The following is an 18,577-nucleotide window of genomic DNA, read 5'->3' as shown; positions in this document are numbered from 1 at the left end:
TAAACTCCTCCCAGCCTGCAGAGCACTGGTAGAAATGTGTGCTGCGAATACACAAGGCGCGACCAGCCCCCCGTACCCCGTGACCTCCGTCTCTCCTACTCCTCCCCCCGACCACGCGGCCCCCGTTCCCCCTACCCCAGTTCCGGCACGCTCCGTTCCCACCCCTCTCCCCGCCTTCCCCGTCCCACCGCCCCCCCGCTTTTGCTCCCCTCCTGCCGTCCCAGCTTCCCCCGATGTTGCGGTCCCGCCCCGTTCCACCGTCCCCGCGGCTATGGGCCCTGCCACCGCTGCGGCTCCGCCGATCCCCGGCGGCGCGATACCCGCGGTCCCGCCTTCCCCCGCCGACACCGTGGTTCCCGGCTGCGCCACCCCGCCCGCCCTCGGCATCGCGGTTCCTGCAGCTCAGCTCCCCTACACCCCCTCCGTGCTGCCCGCGCTGCCTTGGTGCCCCGCGGGCTCCGGCGTCCGTGGGGCCGCGGGCCCCGGCCCCGCCGCCGTCCAGCGACACCGTTCTGTGCGGTGCGGCGCGCGCCGATCCGAAATTCGCGCTGCCGCCCACCACTCCCCCATGCAGCCCTGCGGCGCTGACGTCATGCACGCATGCGCAGTCGCCGCTTCTATCGCCGATGCTCCTGCCGCCGCCGCCCCCGGGCCCCCCGTGCCACCCCCCTGTGCCAGCCTCTCAAACTGCGGAGGGGGAGAAAGAGAACAGGCACGGGACCCCGGCTCTACAACTGCTGACACCCGGGTTGCCTCTGCCACCGCCCAGCCCAGCCACTGTCGAGTCCCCGCCATGCGCCTTCACGCCCCCGTGTCCACCACCGAAGCCGTCCGACGGCGGAACACGGCCCCCGCCTGTCTGCCCCACTGCTAACACCGGCACAGATCCCGTCTGTATCTGCTGCGCCAACAACTCTCCCCGACAATGTGAAACAGCGACAGCCACGGCCACCTCGCACCGATGTGCTGCCACTTCCGGGTTCACCTACGCGGCCACCGTCACAGCCCCTGACAAAACAGCGCGCGCGACTCTTGAAACCCCCTGCACCACCAGCAGCAGCCACGAAACACGGGGGAGAACGGGAGCGAGAAATGGAGGGAAATAAAGAAAGATTATTCACATGCAGATACTGTAGCACAAACAGTGACAGTTCAAGCAAAGGAACTTAGAAAGACTTTGAGAGAAAGTGATCTACCAGAGACGGTTCAAGAAAAAAAAAAAAAAACCAACAAACCCCAAAAAACCAAAATCCCGTTATTTGCATGAATGCGTGTTGTTTTTACCCTTTTGCTTTAATTTTTGTAGTAAAACTTTACCTGTAAATCAGTCCAAGATAAATACCTGGGTTGCCTTAGCCAAAGACTGCAAGCTTTGATACCATCTGTTTGTCTGATCATACTGTTCCCATTCATACACAGCTGCAAAATTTGAAAAATTTAGCCAACCAAACTCATTGATAATTCTAAAGTGAATCAATCTGACCGTCAAAAGTTAGAGAAGCTGGACAATTTGTTTAAAGGTTTAAGCTTTGCACCTTGGCTAAGAGAACTCTGTAAAATAAGCTTAATTGTTTTAGTAAGTGTTAATTGTAGTCTTAGCAGCAGTACCCATTATACTTCAGTGTGTGCAAAAACTAACAAGACAGTTTCTATTATCTTAAATAGTTCATCGAGACAGGGGAGATGTTGGGGAAGGTGAAACAGGGAAACCTTATGAATGTGATTGTTTGGCACTAGATTGTGAAAATATGAAGGCTAGAATCAAAGTAGAAATGAAAGCCTGCTTTGAGTTATAGGATACTGAGTACTGGTTAACCAAAGAACAATAGCCTAGCCAGCTAGAGGAGAATCCCTGTTGATAAAACAATGTCCTTCTGCTGATAAGAAGAGTCCAAACGTAAAGAAGCAAGGAAAGAACTTGTAAAGCTCTGTAGAGTATAAAATGCAACACTGTATGTTAATACAGGGAAGCCCATAGGTTGTATGTAAATTCTTTAGTGGGTGTGTCTCATGGTGATTGGTTTCTGGTAATTAGAATATTCACGATAGAAAAAGATATATTGGATTGTAACAAGAACTTCGCTCACTTTACTCTTACCTCTTGCCTCTTTACTCTTCTCTCTTCCCTCCTCCCTTTACCCCTCTCCCCTCTCCCCCCTCTTAACTCTCAGCCCCCTCTCCCTGCTCCTACCCCTCTCGCCTTCCCTGCTCTTTCCCTCTGTTGCTCTCTTACTCCCTCCCTCCCCCTTCCAACCTCACCTCCCCTGCTCTACCTGCTCTCTCTCCTCTCCCCCTGACCACGTGGACGCCGAGGCTGGTGGCGGACACGGGTCTCCCCTCCTTGTACCCTTGTAATAAATTGCTTATACTTGAACAGCTTGACCCTGGAGAAGTCTCTCACCGCGAGCGAGTGTTTTTGCATCTCCAATAATGCACCAAACTGGGATGGGAGCCCGTGCGCTGACTTGCCGACAGCCAGAATGGGGCTGGCAGAGATAGGAAAACCCCAGGGCTTGTGGCGCCTCCGCACACCGGATCCGTGGGCCGCTCCAAGCTCTTTACACACCGCTAACTCTTGTATTTCCCTGACGCATAATTCATACCTTTTTAGCAGAAGGTAAAAACTTCATAACTGTTAATGTGCGAGTGTTCATTAATGTGAGTATGCCAGACAGCCCTTGGATTTGGAAGGCGCTCTTGAGAAAGAGCCAAAGTCTGTCCTCTGTGAGCAGATTTTTTTTGAAAGCTCAGAGGCTGGTGGGCACCGGTCTCCAAATGATTCTCCAGTGGCTGCTGCTTCATCCTGGTTCCGCTGAAGAACTTGGAACATCATAGAAGCAGAAATAAACAGATAATTTCCTCTATACAAGGCATGGTGCTGGATGTGCTGTATATTCCACGTCTCTGTCCTGCACAGAGAAGTCAACCAAGCACATAAGGGAGATAAGAGCATTTGTTCCCACAAGGAACATGGAGAGGATGAAAAACAAGTTTTCTGTTGTGTTCCATGCAGGGCTGTTTATAATGCCTGTGACTATTTTTAAGCCTGAGAAATGAAGGGCTGCCAGCTGCAGCTGAGGGAAGGTGCATTGTATTCTGGAGCACTGTCAGGTGAACAGAGCAGATACTTGTTACCCAGCAGCCAGCACAGGGACATTGGTGACACCACCCTCCCCATCCCTCTCCTTGGCAGAAGTCTGGCTGCAGGCACTGTCCTGGTAAGTGGAACTGCGTGCCTGCTACTGGGCTGACACCAACATTCATGGGGACAATGTCACTGTGAAAAACCTTCCAAAAGATATTGCTGGGTGGAAAAGGCAATCTCTAGGTGTAGAGGAGGAGCAAGGTCTGCTGTTGCTGCTGCCTGTTGTGTAAGACCATGTTTGGCGGTATGGAGACGTGGGCAGGATGAAGGCGTGGGCAGGATGGAGGCACAGATGGAATGGAGGCACAAGCAGCCAGGAGTACCCTGCCCCTGTTGGAACAGAGGAAGGATAGCTGCCTGTGAGGCTGCCCCAGGAACCAGGGATGGAGAGCAAATCAGAGAACATCAGAGATACTCCAGCTCCTTTGGCAAGGTGAACAGACAGCCCCTTACAATCTCTCACCCCACTGCTGACACACAGGAACTCCTGGATACTGACAGCAGCTATTTTCAACAGCCTCTGACACAGTAGAGTGAGAAATAATTTCCCAGAGCCAGAATCTCTCTTTTGAGTGTTTTGGAGAGGTCTGAGGCCACCCAAACTCATGCTGTAGAGTATCATGGACTCTGGAACTGGCTCCCCAGGGAAGTGGTCACAGCCTGAAGCCTGACAGAAGTCAAAGAAGCATTTGGAAAATGCTCTCAAGCAGATGGTGGGATTTTGGGAATTGTCCTGTGCAGGGCCAGGAGTTGAACTCAGTGATTCCTCCAGCAGCAGGATGTGTCCATCATCCAGTGTCTGCGCTATGGGGACTCAGGAATAGCAGACAAAGATGTCAGTGCTTTGAAGGACTCCAACCAGGGGCAGGAATCTTTCAATGAACCTCCTTGGCCAGACTCAACTTCCTAGAGGTAACAGAGGGGTTTTGCTCCAAAGTAGAAATTCCCAAACACTGCTGACGGCCCCACCCCAGTCGGACCAGTCACACCAGGGATCACAGCCCTGGCCAGAGGCACAGCTCTGAGTCTGGGCAGGGCTGGGGGGGCAAAGAGCTGTGCTGGGAGCAGCCCCTTGGCAGGGACACTGCCCACAGGGATACCCCCAGTGCTGTGGGGCAGTTCCACTACAGAAATAGTTTTAGCAGTTTGGACTCACTGGTACAATGATAAAGTAAGGAAACTTCCAAATTAAACCCCACAGGGATATCCACTGAGGGGAATTTCATTTGCTGACATACCTAAGCCATGGCCAAGGTTGTACAGGACAAGTGTCTCAGCCACTGTTGCAAGCACCGGAGGGACTCTTACTACAGCATCATGGAATCATTAAGGTTGAATGGCAGAAAACATTTCCAAAAAGGGCTGGAAGCAAACGGCTGTGCTGAGGGGAAATTCAAAGGGCAGGGCAGAGCTTGGGATTGCAGCAAGACCATCCAAGTGGCGCTGGCTTTGGCAAAGCAGCACCTGTAATTTCATGCTCATCCAGCCCCCAGGCTGGCCGAGCTGTGCAGTTTGTGCAGCACAGAGCAGCCCTCAGCCCTGGCCAGCAGCCCTCGCTGACACCCAGGGTTGACCCACGCCCACCCGCACCACCGCTGCCCACTGCTCCTGGCTCACCTGCCATCCCTCTGCTGCCAGAAGCAAAGACCAAGGAAAATGTCTGTATTTACCACTGAGAGCTGCCTGAAACCTTCCTCAGACCTCCAGACCTGCTATATCCAAATGACAAGTGATTGTCAAAGTAGGAGCTCAACCCAGTGCACAAGTTTAGACCTTTCCCATGGTTTTGGAGATATTTGTGCACAACCAGGCAGGCTGGGCTTAACACACACTCCAGTGGAAAAGGGCAACTTCCCAGACCTAGACCTGGAGCAAAGTGTCCGGGGTGGCTCATTTTCATTGCTAAATCCCCCAGAAAACATCCACAAGCAAAACAGAGAAAGGGACTTGGAACAGAAGAATTTGAAAGCCTAAACAAAGGTCAAACCACAGGTGTTTGAGCAGTGTGGGAAAAGCTGCCTGCCCTTACCTCCTTTTCCAAAGGACATCATGCCATGTTCTTATTTTACCTCCTGCAGTAGTGACAGCCTTCCCAGCCTCACGGTAGCGCAAATGTCTTGTTGAAAGCTCCAAACAACCTGCCACAATGTCAGCAGATGCCTGTACTTGTGCAACACCTACCTGCCCCAGCGCCGATCACTATTTGCTAATACAATTCCTTACTTTTCACGTCAGTGCGCTTCTCCGGTGCAAACAGCAAGTCGGGAGGTGACCCTGGTTAAAGGTTCCTGATAACCTGTAGCAAGATAGTGACTTGGCTTATTTTCACTTACATATTTCCCTGGAGAAGCTGTAGCTGTCAGGAACCTGGATTCAAGCAGAAGTCCATAAAATCTCATGCAGTGTCTACCTGAGCTGAGGAGGAGGAGCTGGACATAAACTGAAACTGTTTGGACACCAAAAGCACTTGGCAAAATAGAAACAAAACGCAACTGGTCCCCATGATACGCAGCCAGCCAAACCACTGCCTCTAGTGTCCAGTTTCCCGACTGGGGATATTAGCTTGAGGGGGCTCAGCCAAGCCCCTGCTCCCAGCCCACTCCACGCAGATGCAAGCCAGGGATCACAGTCCCGTTCTCCCGGAGGGGTTGGAAGGCTGGGGCTGGGTTTAGGGAGGTTGGCGGCCACTGAGAGACTTGGCTGCCAGAGTGCTAGTGCTGGAAAAGGCCCCGCAGTCATGCTTTTGGAATGCTCCCCTGCTCCTAAGACATTACACAGTTATTTCCCCGCCCCGCAAATCCCCCTAATATAAATGTTTAAGAATGAGCTCAGCAGTAAAGAAAGGGAACTTTTTTTCCTTTTTCTGAAGAAAACACAGAGCGGCCACTCCATAAGCAAGGCTGTCCATGGGGACACTGCTGGAGCAGGGGCTGTGGGGACGGATGTGGGATGGGGCAGCAGCCCCCAGGCTCCCATCCCAGGTCAGACACTGCCTGGGAGACCAGGCAACTTGGGACCCACAGCCCAAGGCCACCGTCAAGGGATGACAACCCGCATCAACGAAAGTGCAGCTGACCCACCCTCACCACACCCAGGGACCCCCACCCCACCCTGTCGCACTGCACCCCACCCAGCAGCCCAGCTGGGCCACCCACCCTATGCCCCATTCCCCCACCCTTGCACTGACCCCACACCCCAGTAACCCCAGCTTTAAGCCCATACCTGACCAGAGGCAGTAACCCCACACCCCATTAGGAACGCAGATCTCAGTCCCTCCAAACCCGACAAGGAAACCCTGACCCCAGTTCCCCCAAGCCCCAGCAGTAACCACGAAGCCCTGTTTCTCCGGACTCCACCAGTAACTTAGACCCCACCACAACCAGTAACCCAGACCTCAGTTCCCCCAGATCCCAGCTCTGGCCCCCCTCCCCACCAGTATCCCCCCGTCCCCGGCTGTCCCCGCTCCGCTCGGCTCCCCCGGACCCCGCACCTCTCTCGGCCTCTGCCCGGTCCCGCTCCCTTCTCCAGTTCCGTCCCGGCCCCGCCGCGCGGCTCCGGGCACCGCCCCGAGCGGGGCCGTACCGTGATGGGCTGTACCGTGCCGTGATGGGCTGTACCGAGCCGTGATGGGCTGTACCGAGCCGTGCGGGACTGTACCGGGGGCAGAGCGGGAACGCGGGCCCGTGCGGGGCCGGGCGGGGCCGAGCAGACCCGACTCTACCCGAGCCGACCCGACTCTACCCGAGCCGTGCCTACTCGCGTCTCTACCCGAGCCGTGCCTACTCGTGTCTCTACCCGAGACGGGCCTACTCGTGTCTCCCCGAGGCGACCCGAGCCGCGCCGACCCTACCCGAGCCGACCCGAAGTCAAAGAAGCATTTGGAAAATGCTCTCAAGCAGATGTTGGGATTTTGGGAATTGTCCTGTGCAGGGCCAGGAGTTGAACTCAGTGATTCTTGTGGATACCTTCCAGTTCTGTACTGCATGATTCCAGAATCACTGCAGTGCCTCGACCAAGCTGTGGCTCTGTATAGTGCCTCCCCATGGCAATCCAAGCAACCACTAACACAGGTCTGCCTGGCTTCCCTGAGGAGCTACTCTCTCTCATGTCCTGGAGGTTTGATGTGTGTTCATCAAATTGAAAAAGGATTTAAAAATAAAGGAGTATCATAAACACCCTAAACAATCAGATCTATATAGCATGTTGTCAATATAGATAACATTATTTAAATAATAAGCTCAGAACTTTCACCTGTAAATTAAAACATCTTATTGAAATATATGCTGATTACAAGGCAAATGTCTTTGTTTTAATTATCTTAATTATGGGCTTTTAACGTCAAGAATCTGAATAATAATAATCTGAATAATTAATATAATAATCTGAATAAAATAATCTAAATAAAATATAATAAAAAATCGTAATGATCTGAAATAAAAACACTCATAAATGGCAGCATGTAACAACAATAGCTGCAGCTGCTGGCACTTGGACTGGGCTGTCAGGGTGAGGAATTATGTGATTCCTGGGGAGGGCATGGTGGGTGGTGGGTGTGCAGGGAGACTGTAGGGCTGAGAACAGTGTCTGAACATACCTGTCACATGAAGTGATGGTGGCAGCTTGGACTAACTGCATTTATCATCCCCAGTTGTATAGCTCCCACCCCTGAGTACTGCACGTGGGGGAGAGTTGCTTGCGAGTGGGAAGAGAAGGAGACTGGGCTGGTGCATGTGTACTCAGTTAATTAATTTTAATTAGTTAATTAATTTAGTTAGTTGATCAGTTTTCCATTGTTTTGTCCTACCTGGGTGAGGCACAGCTGTGACTGCTGCATCCCTGGAGAAATGTTTGCCATGGACCAGCTCTGAGAAAGGCCTATCAGCTGTGCCCCTTCCATGAATGAGTCTGACAGTGTTTGGGGCAGAAGATCCCACAGCCACAGGGTCCAAGCAGCTACCTCCTGCAGCATGTGCCTCCTCACAGGGCACTGAGCTCAGTCCATGGGCACTGGGATATTAGGCAAAGCCATTTCCAAGCAAAGGAGAGGTGCTGATCTCTGCTTCTCAGTAGACAGGCTGCAATTCCCACTCCACAATGGTATGTGGAGAAGGAGAATTAACTTGCATTTTCTCTGGTTCACCACTAGCAATTTCATTCCCCCTTTTGGGCTCCTGCTTCCACTCCCATTGCCTGTGCCTGAAAAACTAATTTTCAGAAGCTCATTAGGATGGTGTGTCATTGGAGTGTCCTGCCTGATCCTCAGCACACTGTGTGCTCAGTTGTCCTACTGCCTTTAGAAGTGCCCCCAGAGAGGGTTTCTGCTATGCTCCCAGCCTTGCAACGCATTTTGGAGAAAACCAGTGAGCTGAAGGGCAGATTGGCAGGCAGATTCAGATTGTTTTTCTTTTCTAGCTGGACATATAGAAATAGGAAATCTTTAGAGACCTTGAAAAGGAAAAGTACTTCCCTCTGAATTACTAAACTGATGGCATGGCTAAGAATAGCCTCTGAAGGGAGAGGGAAGATGAATGACATGAGGCATTCGGCACCTTTTCTTACTGTGCACTAGTTGTGAAATTTAAAAAGTGAAATATCAAGGCATGTGCAGGCGAAGAGGAATGGCCAGTCACGCTGTGGACGTTTGGAGGAGTGTGTTATTATGTAAAGCAAATTGCGGAAAGGTTAGCAAATACCACTGCTTCCCTCAGGAGCTCTTCTCTTGCCAAAGCCATTAGTGCACTGGCAGGATAACAGATCCTCTCTGCTAATTCTCTAGGTCATAAGCAAATTGAGACAGAAAAGCTGATCTGCTATCAATCTACATTAGGCACAGGAGTCCAGCTCACCTGTCCAGCAGCCACTGGTTTACAGAAAGTTTAAGGCTGGAATATCAAATTATAATTAAACTGATCCCATTTTGCTCACTGCTCAGGCAGGCTGGGCATAGAGCTCTGGGACAGGGCTGTACAATTCTTGCTCTCCCCAGGTGAGAGCATGGCACAGGGAGGGCAATTCCTCAGACAGTGCCCCGGGACTTCCACCGTGCTGCTTCATCCTTTCAGGGAAATCCATGGCCATGGTGTTGCAGCTATGCTCCATGTCCAGGGGCTCTGGGGTTGCGGCCCCACAGGGAGGGCTTGGATTCAGGCAGTTTGTGCTTACCTCAGAGTCTTGATGCCAGCTCACAGTTGTGCAGCTTGCAATTTGGAAAGGGACAGATCAGGGAAATGTTGCATATGGGATGTGGGAAACTCCTTCCCTAGAGAGGAAGGGGTGAGTGAGGGCAGGAGGAGGCAGAGTTTTTTCTAGAAACAACCCAAGTATCTCCCAGCATAGGCAGAAAGAGTTTTCGATAACCTCAATATAAACTGCTTAGTGCGATTAAAACAACCCGCTCTCATGGAAGGGAAAACAATCCTCCCAGGGAGGATTAAGCCCAGGTCTGGAGCCCCTCCCTCCATGGACACACCAGTCTGTGGATGAGTACCCTGGGCATGGCAGGTGCTGGGACAGTGGTCTTCTCTGCCATGCGTGCAGAGAGGTTTAGCCTGGATATTAGGTAAAGGGTATTCCCACAGCAGGTGGTTGAGCACTTGAACAGGGTCCCCAGGGAATGGTCATGGCCCCAAGGCTGCTAGAGCTCAAGAAGCATCTGGACAATGCTCTCAGGCACAGGGTGGATTTTGGTGTTCTGTGCAGGGCTAGGAGTTGATCTATGCAGATCCCTTCCAGCTCAGAATATTCTGTGCTTCCATGATTTCAAACACAAGTGGTGCCTGCAAAACCTCCAGAGTCACATTTGCAGTGAACAAAGACACCCACCTGCACATCATTTCAAATCCTGCCTTTGATCTCAGGTTCCGGTAACAACCTTCTCCCCATCCAATTACTTGTCTTACAATTGACATAGAAATATTAAATTCCTAAGAACTAAAGCGCTTTCAAAGTATAACCTACTTTCAAAGTAGACAAGATTTATCGTGGAAGCATTTGCTTTCTAGTCCTTGACATTATCAAAGTCACTGATGCCTCATCAGCAGCTCCATAAATGAGGCCTCCAAACACAATGTCTAGTTGCCTTTTGCTGAGCACTGTTTGCTGGCTGAGCTCTGATGATGGCAGTCTGGCACAAGTCCAGATTTTTGTTGGTGTTGCATTTGGTCAGGGTGTGATTTCAGCAGAGGAACCCCAGCAAAGGCATTTGCCATTGCAGGGAAAGGAAGTCAAACAGCCATCGTGGAAGTGCTCCATCCCTGGAAGTGTTCAAGGCCAGGGCGAAGCAACCTGGTCTAGTGAAGGTGTCCCTGCTCATGGCAAGGGTGGAATGAGATGAGCTTTAAAGTCACTTCCAACTCAAACCATTCTGTGATTCCATGATCCTTCAGAAGCAGCAACAGCAGGACACAACTGAGCATAGAACAATTTGGTAAATGCTACTGTAGCAGGAGTCTTGACCTACAGATATCACTAAAAAGTGACTATCCCAGAGGAGGACTTCCCTGTAAGGGTCACACCACTGCCTCACAGCCACATCCAGCCCCTTCTGCCTCCCTGGTGGCACTAGAGCTGGTCCTGGCTGAGCCCCTCTGACTGTGTGGCAGGTGGTGGCCCTGTCACCATCCCCTACGACTCTATAACCATGTGACCATGGTGTGCTGTGGGCATCCTTCTGCTGCCACACACTTCCAGGCGCAATCAAGTCTGTCCTGCACCCCTCTGACCATTGCTGAGTAGCAGAGGCAGCCGCTGGCAATGTGGGCTCACTGCTGCTAGCCACAGCATCCAGAAAACAGCTCAAATTCGAACTGGGAAACCTTTGCAATGGAGCAAGCACCAGGCTTCTGGTGGCGGCACCAGCAGCAGCAGCAATGGTGCCCCTGGTCCACACCGCTGCCTGGTCCCAGCTCTCATCATAAATTGCTGCACTAACCTACATGGAGAGGCATTAACTTTCTCTCCTAAAACAAGGTGCAATTAGTTGGGCTTAAAAGAACACCAAGCAGTGCTAATTACTCTCTAAAAGATGAATAGAATTAAGCCAGAGAAGCAGAAAATTACCTTTGTGGGAGATCTGTTGCAGAGTTTAACTGAACAAGAATGGTAGCTGGATTGACAATGAAGAATTTGTCTTTTAACACCAGTTCACAAGCACCTTGACTATCGCCTTTTTTTTTGCTCCTGGAAATCACCTAGAGCTTTAATTAATAATTAAATAATAAATAATAACGAGCTAATAAATAATTAATCAATATTTACTTAACAATTAATAAATAATATTTAATTAATAGTCAGTAAATAAAAATTAATAAATATTAGCTAACGAAGAACTAATAAATATTTAATTAAATAATTAATGATAAGTAATATTTAATTAGTATTTAATAGTATTAAATTATAATTAGTAAATAATAACAATCTAATAAATAATAAATATTTAATTAAATTATGACTAACAAATAGTATTTAATAATAGTAGAAAATATTTAATCATTATTTATTAATACTTAGTTAAACTAATACATATCAAGATAACAATATATCTTGTTAAAAGTAATTATAATTAATAATAATTTTATTATTTTAATAAAATGAGAAACACAAAGCAATGTAATAAAGAAAATCATTATTATTTTAAATAAAATCAAACTAAAATAATAAAAACGAGAAAAACCCAGCTTTATTCTCGATATTTTAAACATTATCTTCAATCCAGAAACTACGAAACAGCTCCTCTCTGTCCCGCAGAAACAACAGCTTGTCTCCCTGTGCCACTCCAGACCCCGCACCCGCCTCCGGCCGCCCGAAAAGCCCAGGACGTGGCAGAAAGAATTGGCCACGACCGGCCCCGCCGCCCCAGGACACCGCCGGCCCCCAGATGCTGGCCCCAGCAGACGCGGGCATGGCGCCCGACCTCACCGGCGCTCCCCAGTTCAGTGAGCACAGGGCTCCCGTCCTGGCGCACCGGCGCTCCCTGGATTGCTCACGCCGCCGCTCGCCGCTGCCTCCTGCCGCCGCCTCTCCGCCGCCGCCTCTCCACCGCTCGCCGCCGAACTAACGCCCGCACCCCTCCAGCTCACGCTATTTATAGCCCACGGCCGGCCAGCCCAGCCAATCACAGCCTGAGGCAGCGCCGGGCCCGCCAATCCCAGCCCGCCCGTTCCCGCCGCGCTCGCCTCCGCGACCCCCCGCTGTCCCCTCAGGCCCCGCTCCCGCGATCCCGCCCGCTCGCCCCCTTCACCCCGTTTCTTTGGGCGAAGTTACGGCCAGGATCTGAACGGGGAGCCCCCGCCCACCCTTCCCGGGACCCAGCAGCACCTCTCGGGGCTGCGGCAGCTCGGCTCCGCCGGCTCCCAAAGCGACAGCGGCCGGAGCGGCACCCCAGCAAAACGGGGGAGCGGGAACGGGCCACGACTGAGCAGGCTGAGCTTGGCGGGACCGCGCCTGGATTCAAAGGGCGGCTGTGATTGGCCACCTAGAACCATAACCTAGAACCATAACCTAGAACCCTGACCTAGAACCATAACCTAGAACCCTGACCTAGAACCATAACCTAGAACCCTGACCTAGAACCCTGACCTAGAACCCTGACCTAGAACCATAACCTAGAACCCTGACCTAGAACCCTGACCTAGAACCCTGACCTAGACCCATAACCTAGAACCCTGACCTAGAACCCGGAACCTGCCATCGCCAGGCTGTCGTCTCTCCGTCAGCTACAAAAAATAAAACAGAAAATCAGCAGCTGATCTTTGCGGGGCGTCGGCCAAAACCCGACAATTCCGCTACTCACGGCCGTGTCCTGAGGCCGCACGATAGGGCCACGCCGGGACCAGGCAGCGTCGTCGCAAGGCGCGCCTGAGTTAAGAGAAGAAAAAGTGATGCGGCGTTGCTGAGACTTGAACAGGCCCTCGCTCCTCCTCCCGACATCCCCAACTCACGGGAAGCCCTCGGCCCCTTCCTGAAGGCCACCCACACGGCCCCTTTACGTGGAAAAGGCTCCGTCACGCGGTCCCTGTGACGCTTCCGCAGGGCTCACGGGAGCGGCGAAGCAGGCGTGCCGGCCGGCTGGCGACGGGGTCTCGACGAAACGCGACTGGACCGCCTAAAGCACGCAAACAAGAAGGGACGCTTGGCGCTGCACCAGAAACTGAGAGCCCAGCGATAACAACAGCCTCCCTCCACCGGTCAACGCTCACCTTGCCCACTTCACCTTGACTGCTGCTAGCTGGCTCTATTTCCTAAAAATAAAGACAAAGACGAGACCTGTAACACAGTGACCGGTTCCAGTTGCCCTGCAAAGACAAACACTGACTTACCTTCTCGGGGGAACCCCCTTACCCTGGATGGGGCGCTCTGCCACCGATTTCATCCGGCCGCATCTGAAAGAGAGCTGAGACAAAAGTCAAAGTGCTGCAGGGTAACGTCACAGCTCCAGACATCTTGTGTTGATCTAGGGATATGTTCTAGACCCCGACTACACCCTACATCGCCAATTTCAAATTACAGGGGCCTGGGACTTGGCCTTTTACACCTACAGCCAGGCTGGGCAGCAGGGCAGAGCAGCTCCGGGACAACTACACCCAGACACCCGTGACACACCAGACAACCGACGAGGGGACACAATGGGGAGACCAAACTCTGGGCCACAAGGACGGCCGCAAGGACTGAGAATGCGGAACGAGATGAGCCGGGTGAGAATGAAGGCGAGCTGATGAAGCTCACAGAACCCGGGAGGAAGAAGATGCTGACGGAACGACAAACTCCAGGAACCGCCAAGACGGAGGCCCAAGAATCTTATGGCCGCAATCCTCTACCTATCTTTGTGTTTCTTCAAGTCCTAAGCCGCAACAATGGATCCTCGCGGCGCACGGCTGTTGACACAGCTCGGAAGAAGACGTCTAAAAGACATCCGATCGGATGCTTTTCGAAACAGACGCGATTCCAAGGCCTCTGAGAGCAGCCGAGCCGAGGAGCCCAGAGATCGGAGATGCTATAAGTGATGCTGGCGTTTCTGGTAAGCCCCCAGAAGAGACAGGGCAAGGCACGTACAACACAAGAGGCACAAAAGACACAGAAGGCACGACGGGCAAGTGACACGCCACGCCCCGAGGCTGCTCTGTCCTGCACACCTCAGCACTGTGAACAAAAGTGAGGCTCTCCCACCGTGCGGCCTAAGGGGCCACAGCCTGGACCTCCCCGTCCCCAAAGCTGACTCAAAAATCCCAGGTCACGAGCCCCGACCCGGCACCCCGCTTCCATCCCCTCCGCGGGTCGTAGCCTTTGACTCAGCTCTCGGATGCCTGCTGGGGAGGATCCACACGGAGCGCCAAGGAAGGCCGCCTGGCTATCCGGGAAGTTCCTGCCATCGCCAGGCTGTCGTCTCTCCGTCAGCTACAAAAAATAAAACAGAAAATCAGCAGCTGATCTTTGCGGGGCGTCGGCCAAAACCCGACAATTCCGCTACTCACGGCCGTGTCCTGAGGCCGCACGATAGGGCCACGCCGGGACCAGGCAGCGTCGTCGCAGGGCGCGCCTGAGTTAAGAGAAGAAAAAGTGATGCGGCGTTGCTGAGACTTGAACAGGCCCTCGCTCCTCCTCCCGACATCCCCAACTCACGGGAAGCCCTCGGCCCCTTCCTGAAGGCCACCCACACGGCCCCTTTACGTGGAAAAGGCTCCGTCACGCGGTCCCTGTGACGCTTCCGCAGGGCTCACGGGAGCGGCGAAGCAGGCGTGCCGGCCGGCTGGCGACGGGGTCTCGACGAAACGCGACTGGACCGCCTAAAGCACGCAAACAAGAAGGGATGCTTGGCGCTGCACCAGAAACTGAGAGCCCAGCGATAACAACAGCCTCCCTCCACCGGTCAACGCTCACCTTGCCCACTTCACCTTGACTGCTGCTAGCTGGCTCTATTTCCTAAAAATAAAGACAAAGACGAGACCTGTAACACAGTGACCGGTTCCAGTTGCCCTGCAAAGACAAACACTGACTTACCTTCTCGGGGGAACCCCCTTACCCTGGATGGGGCGCTCTGCCACCGATTTCATCCGGCCGCATCTGAAAGAGAGCTGAGACAAAAGTCAAAGTGCTGCAGGGTAACGTCACAGCTCCAGACATCTTGTGTTGATCTAGGGATATGTTCTAGACCCCGACTACACCCTACATCGCCAATTTCAAATTACAGGGGCCTGGGACTTGGCCTTTTACACCTACAGCCAGGCTGGGCAGCAGGGCAGAGCAGCTCCGGGACAACTACACCCAGACACCCGTGACACACCAGACAACCGACGAGGGGACACAATGGGGAGACCAAACTCTGGGCCACAAGGACGGCCGCAAGGACTGAGAATGCGGAACGAGATGAGCCGGGTGAGAATGAAGGCGAGCTGATGAAGCTCACAGAACCCGGGAGGAAGAAGATGCTGACGGAACGACAAACTCCAGGAACCGCCAAGACGGAGGCCCAAGAATCTTATGGCCGCAATCCTCTACCTATCTTTGCGTTTCTTCAAGTCCTAAGCCGCAACAATGGATCCTCGCGGCGCACGGCTGTTGACACAGCTCGGAAGAAGACGTCTAAAAGACATCCGATCGGATGCTTTTCGAAACAGACGCGATTCCAAGGCCTCTGAGAGCAGCCGAGCCGAGGAGCCCAGAGATCGGAGATGCTATAAGTGATGCTGGCGTTTCTGGTAAGCCCCCAGAAGAGACAGGGCAAGGCACGTACAACACAAGAGGCACAAAAGACACAGAAGGCACGACGGGCAAGTGACACGCCACGCCCCGAGGCTGCTCTGTCCTGCACACCTCAGCACTGTGAACAAAAGTGAGGCTCTCCCACCGTGCGGCCTAAGGGGCCACAGCCTGGACCTCCCCGTCCCCAAAGCTGACTCAAAAATCCCAGGTCACGAGCCCCGACCCGGCACCCCGCTTCCATCCCCTCTGCGGGTGGTAGCCTTTGACTCAGCTCTCGGATGCTTGGTGTGGTGGATCCACATGGAGTGTGAAGGAAGGCCTCCTCGCCATCTGGGAAGTTCCTGCCATTGTCAGGATGTCGACTCCTGGTCAGTTACAACCAAGAAGACAAAATATCAATGCAGGAGCTTAGTGCCACATCTGTGAAAACCCAGCACTTACCTTCTCTAGAGAATGCCCAGGTCCATGGGCTGCACACTTCACCCCACAGGGAGGCCGAAGCTTGCTTCACAGCAGTATTGGCTGACAGCCAAATGACCACCACCTCAAGGAGGGGAGGAAGACTCTCCAGTCAGTGAGGGCCAGGGAGCCCAGGGTAGCCCAAGGATAGAAACCCCAGCTTATACGACAGCAGTAGGCCCGAGCACTCACTATCGCTTCCTGGCTGGCCCTAGCACCAGGGAACTGCCTGCACCTCTCGGGGGTTCTGGCACTCTGCTGCTTTAGGGTTCCTGCCTGCAGCTGCCTCAAGGAAACGGGAGCACTGTGAGGGCTACTGTTTAGGGTTTGAATAGTCCTGTACTCTACCTTATATCCCAACCTATACCCCTTTTCTTTTCTCTGTTTGTCTCCAGCCCTCGAGCCCTTGACCTCTGAAGCCCTCCCTCAGCCTCTCCATGTCACTGCCAAGCTGCCCCGCTGAACCCTATAAACTTACAACCCTACGCTTGCAACCGGGGATGCTCCTTATCCATAGGCCCCAAGAGATGTCCCTTAGCCCGGACCAGGCAATCCACAGTTGCTCCCTACCCTACCTAAGTTTGGCCCTGAGACAGGGCAGAGGCTGACAGAGCCGAACTCTTTGCGGAGGCCAGGCACGAAGCCTTACCAACCGCCGCCTCGAGGAGGGGTGGGAGCAATCCCCGGCTGCGGAGGGACAGAGAGCCCAGGGTGGGGCGGGGCGGGAAACCCCCTGTTTCCCCAACCCTGTGGATCGTCCCCCCACTATCTCTTCCTGGCTAGCCCTAGCACCAGGGAACTGCCTGCACCTCTCGGGGGTTCTGGCACTCTGCTGCTTTAGGGTTCCTGCCTGCAGCTGTCTCAAGGAAACGGGAGCGCTGTTAGGGCTGCTGCTTAGGGTTTGGGGTGGGGTACACCTGAACTCCACCTTACCTATACCCCTTCTTTTCACTGTTCACTCAGCCTTTTTATTTTTGGAATTCTTGTGACAGATTGAGGGCACTGGGGAAGGACTGCCAAGATGAAATCAAAAGGGAAAAGGAGAAAGATCACCCCTGCAAATCCACACTGGCTCAGCTGTTCAGGTGCTGCTTCCTGGCAGAAAGCTTTGTCCCTCACCACCTCCTTTATGCAGTGCTCCACGTCCAGTTGCATCCACGTGCTCCCCCAGACCCTATGAGATGCTCTCACCGTCACTCCATCAGATGCCACTGGGAGCCCACCAGAAACTCCTCTCCTTCAGCAGTTCCATGCCAAAGTTGATTTGCCACTCGTATTTGGCCCTGTAATAACAGCAAAATCATTGCCCTCTGTCAGGTACTTGTTGTTAGACACAGGTTTTTCCATAGCCATCTTTTCAAGAACGAAGTGCCATCCCTGCTTGATTGCTAAATCAACAGTAAATTCTGGAAAACCTAAATGAGAAAAAGAATCTAATATTATGAATTAATATGGGAACCTTTATGTGATTAAACTAGTATGCTTTGAAATAAAGTGAATTCTTCCAGGTCTACTGCAAAAATCTAATTCCTAAAAAAAAAATAACCAAAAAACAAACAGCATCAAATTCTCACCCATATGATCAATAAAGTCACAATACCTCCACCAGCCAAGGGAAAAAAATCTTAACCTAGAAAAAATCCAAACCACCTCAAAAAGATTCAACACTGAAACACAATGCATCCTAACACTTCAACTAACAATACTAAAATAAATTTTAAAAACAAGTATTCTCTCTATCCACACCAACCCAATACCACATAAAACAAATAAAGTACTCTCATCACAGCACCCCCAAATCAAAAACCTAAATTGCACTAAAATCTTTAAAATAATCACAAATTAACCCCAAAATAAAGTTTAATCTCACTAACAAAAAAAAACCCAAAACAGGTAACAAAAACAAAACCCACACCGTACAACCACCAGCAAAAACAGATGCTATGCTCTTTCACTAACAGTTCTTATCACATCAGCAAAGTTAAGCATAAATAAAAAGCAACCCTATTGAACTCCACACATCACACCAACTATTAAAAAAAAAAAATCAAACCAAGTCACTGAACTCAAAGCCATTCAACTAACCCTAAACATTAGTAAAAAAACCCCAAAGCTCTACATTTATAGTAATACCTGAATAATTACCAAGACTCTATAAAAAATTTTAATAACTAATTAAAAACAAAAAACCAACCTAAACTACAACAAGTTAAAAAACACCACCCCCAAAAATATACCTATAAAAAGCCACCATATAAATGCCTATGTCCCCAGAAA

The 18,577-nt window shown here is 51.8% G+C and overlaps 1 protein-coding gene and 1 long non-coding RNA gene across 13 annotated transcripts in view; both read right to left on the bottom strand.

Annotated features, from left to right (window-relative positions):
* Positions 1-5,150: 5,150 nt before the first annotated feature.
* On the bottom strand, positions 5,151-6,721 carry LOC147649506 (uncharacterized). Its single transcript, XR_015278897.1, has 3 exons — positions 6,636-6,721; positions 5,369-5,441; positions 5,151-5,283 (listed from the first exon to the last, which is right to left on the bottom strand). It is a non-coding gene; the product is annotated as an uncharacterized LOC147649506 (long non-coding RNA).
* A 1,155-nt stretch (positions 6,722-7,876) lies between these two features.
* C2CD2L (C2CD2 like) overlaps positions 7,877-18,577 on the bottom strand; it is a 44,867-nt gene continuing 34,166 nt past the window's right edge. For 9 of the 12 annotated variants that reach the window (XM_086861227.1, XM_086861224.1, XM_086861222.1 and 6 more), the window contains one exon: positions 16,671-17,583. In XM_086861227.1, coding sequence (XP_086717353.1) covers positions 17,494-17,583 — 90 coding nt within the window. In that variant the 3' untranslated portion in view covers positions 16,671-17,493. Of the gene's footprint in view, positions 8,350-9,307; positions 9,405-11,203; positions 11,341-12,812; positions 12,859-12,935; positions 13,001-13,083; positions 13,248-13,341; positions 14,537-14,613; positions 14,679-14,761; positions 14,926-15,019; positions 15,062-15,139; positions 16,386-16,492; positions 17,584-18,577 lie in introns of those variants that run through there. The other 3 variants (XM_086861214.1, XM_086861221.1, XR_015278893.1) reach the window with 2 other exon arrangements.

Source organism: Cyanistes caeruleus, chromosome 23 (assembly GCF_971803275.1).
Source record: "Cyanistes caeruleus chromosome 23, bCyaCae1.hap1.1, whole genome shotgun sequence".
Classification (NCBI taxonomy): Eukaryota; Metazoa; Chordata; class Aves; order Passeriformes; family Paridae; genus Cyanistes; species Cyanistes caeruleus.
Note: the sequence above shows the minus strand (reverse complement) of the source record. Positions and strands in the feature narration are given on the sequence as shown.